Source organism: Crocuta crocuta, unplaced genomic scaffold, assembly GCF_008692635.1.
Source record: "Crocuta crocuta isolate KB4526 unplaced genomic scaffold, BGI_CrCroc_1.0 C29309122, whole genome shotgun sequence".
NCBI lineage: Eukaryota > Metazoa > Chordata > Mammalia > Carnivora > Hyaenidae > Crocuta > Crocuta crocuta.
In genome coordinates, this window is record NW_027551191.1 from 1 (window position 1) to 2,616 (window position 2,616).

At 63.7% G+C, this 2,616-nt stretch overlaps 1 protein-coding gene across 1 annotated transcript; it reads right to left on the minus strand.

The window, feature by feature from the left end:
• Positions 1-193: 193 nt before the first annotated feature.
• Positions 194-2,610, minus strand: LOC144219142 (spermidine synthase). The gene is made up of 4 exons (XM_077749088.1): positions 2,530-2,610; positions 1,814-1,934; positions 1,223-1,315; positions 194-386 (listed from the first exon to the last, which is right to left on the minus strand). The coding sequence occupies exons 2-4, from the start codon at positions 1,856-1,858 to the stop codon at positions 225-227; spliced, it is 300 nt and encodes a 99-aa protein (XP_077605214.1). The 5' UTR covers positions 1,859-1,934; positions 2,530-2,610; the 3' UTR covers positions 194-224.
• Positions 2,611-2,616: the final 6 nt, after the last annotated feature.

Below are 2,616 nucleotides of genomic sequence, written 5' to 3' on the forward strand. Positions count from 1 at the left end.
GCCCTGACGCTGGCCTATTAAGATTAGAGAGGAGGCTGAAGAAGAAACTTAGGCCTCAGTGGGCCAAGGCCAGAGCCCCACCCTCCACCGGGAAATCCCCCTGTGAACTTCGGGCAATAGCCTCTGTTGAGCCAGGACCGGGTTGGTGAGGTAGCGACCAAGACGGGAAAGGCGTCCCCCCCACCCCCCCAGCCTCTGGCCGCCAGGGGACCCAAGCCCATCCCTCACTTACCCATGGGGTCTGAGGAGTCCGTGATGATAACATCGAAGGCGTCCTGGTTCTGTTTCATGAACTCAAAACCGTCACCCACGTGTAGGGTCAGCTTGGAGCTGGAGTAGCCCACGGCCATGCCCGGCAGGAACTTCTTGGAGACCCGAATGACGTCCTGAGGAGGGAGGAGGCACCGGGCTGGGCCGTGGGGGTCGGAGGCTCTCCAGCAGTCCCCCTAATTGCCCGGTCACTTGGGCAAGCCATTCATTTTGCGGAAGCCCGGCTTCCACATCGGTAAGATGGGGGGCACTCTGGTACCTCCCCCTCAGTCTCGGCAGGCTGGCTCCTCCCTGCTCAAGCCCACATGCCACGGTCCCCGTTCTCTGTCCCCAGACCCGACTGTCCCTTCTGAGTGACTTTCTTGCTATCTCGGAGGGAGGGGAGTCTAGCCTCTGCCGGAAGGACCTTCCCCTGCCTCCACGCGGCCAACTGCTTTTCATCCAGGCCTCAGCTGAAACCCACCTCCTCAGGAGGCCTGCGCTGAGCAGCCTTCACCTGTAGGCTCTGAGCCCGCCTTTTCCTTTCACCCCTGTTCCCACTCACTGTGCCTTCATCAGATCGCCCTCTGAAGTCTCCTCACTGGAAGACGCCCTCCAGGGGGGCTGGGACTGGACCCTTCCGTTCACCACTGCGCCCCAGCAGCTAGAGCAACGGCTGCCGCGTACTAGATGCTCATTAAAAACAAGCTGGGTGTAAAGGGCAGATGCATGAGTAGTTGGAACGCCCCTGGATCTTGACTTGAAAACCCGCTTAGTCTGACGAAGAACCAGCATCGAGGCACAGCTGCTACGTGCAAGGCCCTTTGCTACCCAGTTTTCCTACTGAATCCTCCCAACACGTGTTTGATTTGAAGAAAGTGAAGTGGCCGAGCAACGTTAAGCGACTTGCCCGAGGGAACGCAACCAAGTCCCAGGGCGGAGCTGGGACTTGAACCCCGAGCCCAACACTCACCTCGTCAATCTCACACTGGACCACGGACTCCACAGAGGAATGCTTCAACACCTCCCGCAGGACACCCCCGTCCCCACCCCCGATGATCAGCACCTAGGAGGGGGACGAACAGTCAGAAGCAGGGCACCAGGCGCGAGCCCCACCGAACAGGCTCCGGCAGGACTCAGAGGCCTGGGCCCGCGCGGGGCAGATGCAATCACACGAAACCATTGGAACAGGATGTGTTTCTCAATCCCTCTGATGCACAGCCCTCATTACTTAATTTGCTGAAACGCTGTGCTGCCTCAGGAACCTGGCGCCAGGTGTTCCCTGTTCTGGAAACTCCTCCCAGGGCTGCTGCTGCTGCTTCAGCTTCGGGCCTCGGGGAGAAGGGTCTGCTCCTCAGAGGCTGTGTCAGCCCCCACCCTTGTGAAGCGCCCCCCCCACCTCGCCCCTACCTACTCCCCTTGTGCTTGCTAACACTTTCTGAGGACCATTTAGGAAGCAGCTGGGCCGAGCATGGGCGCATCTGGGGCCTCCCGCACTGTTCTGCGGGACACTGGGCAGTGGGTTTCCTGTCTGGGGGCTGAACCCTGGCGGGAGCCGGGGTACCTTGCGTGGGTTGGGGTGGCTGCACAGGGGCAGGTTGGCTATCATCTCCTGGTAGGAGAACTCGTCCCTCTCCGTGCACTGGATGACGCCGTCCAACACCAGAACGTTGCCGTAGCTCTTACTGAAGGCAGGAGTGACAGTCAGGCGCCCGGGGCCCCTGGGGTGGGGGCAATGTGCCCCCACTCGCCCAGGGTGAGAAGAATCTCCCCCGACCTCCCGGGGGGTCCCAGGGGGGAGTACCGGGGGTGACACGTGGCGATTCTGGGCAGGCGGGCGCGCCGGGTGGGGGATGGGGGTGGACTCAGGGTCCCGGCTCTGACGTGTCCGGGACTGACACGTGGAGCTCGGCGCGTGGGGTCGGCGCAGACTCCGGCTCCCTCCCTGCGGAAGAGGACCGCCCGAAACGGCGGCCCCCGGACCAGGGAGCCGGGGAGCAGGGTGGGGAGAGCATCGCGGGAGGGGAGGGGACCGCAGGGGCGGACGGGCCTAGTTCTCCAGAACTTCTGACAGTTTTGCAGGGGGAAGGGCGTGGGTAGAGGCGGCTCGGGGGGCGAGGCAAAGGGCGCAAGAGAGGGGTCGGGCAGGAAGAGGGGTGGTCGGGACCGAGATTCGGGCAGGAGGAGCCCCGGCTGGCCCCGGAGCAGCGGGCAGGGGGCGGTCTGGGCTGAGGGCCGCCGCAGGCGCTCGGGGGCGCGGGGCCGGGTGGGCGGTGGTACCTGCGGAAGACAAGGATATCCTGGTACCGCGAGCGCTGGTGGTGTAGCAGCTGCTCCACCTGCAGCGACAGGGACAGGCCTGGCCAC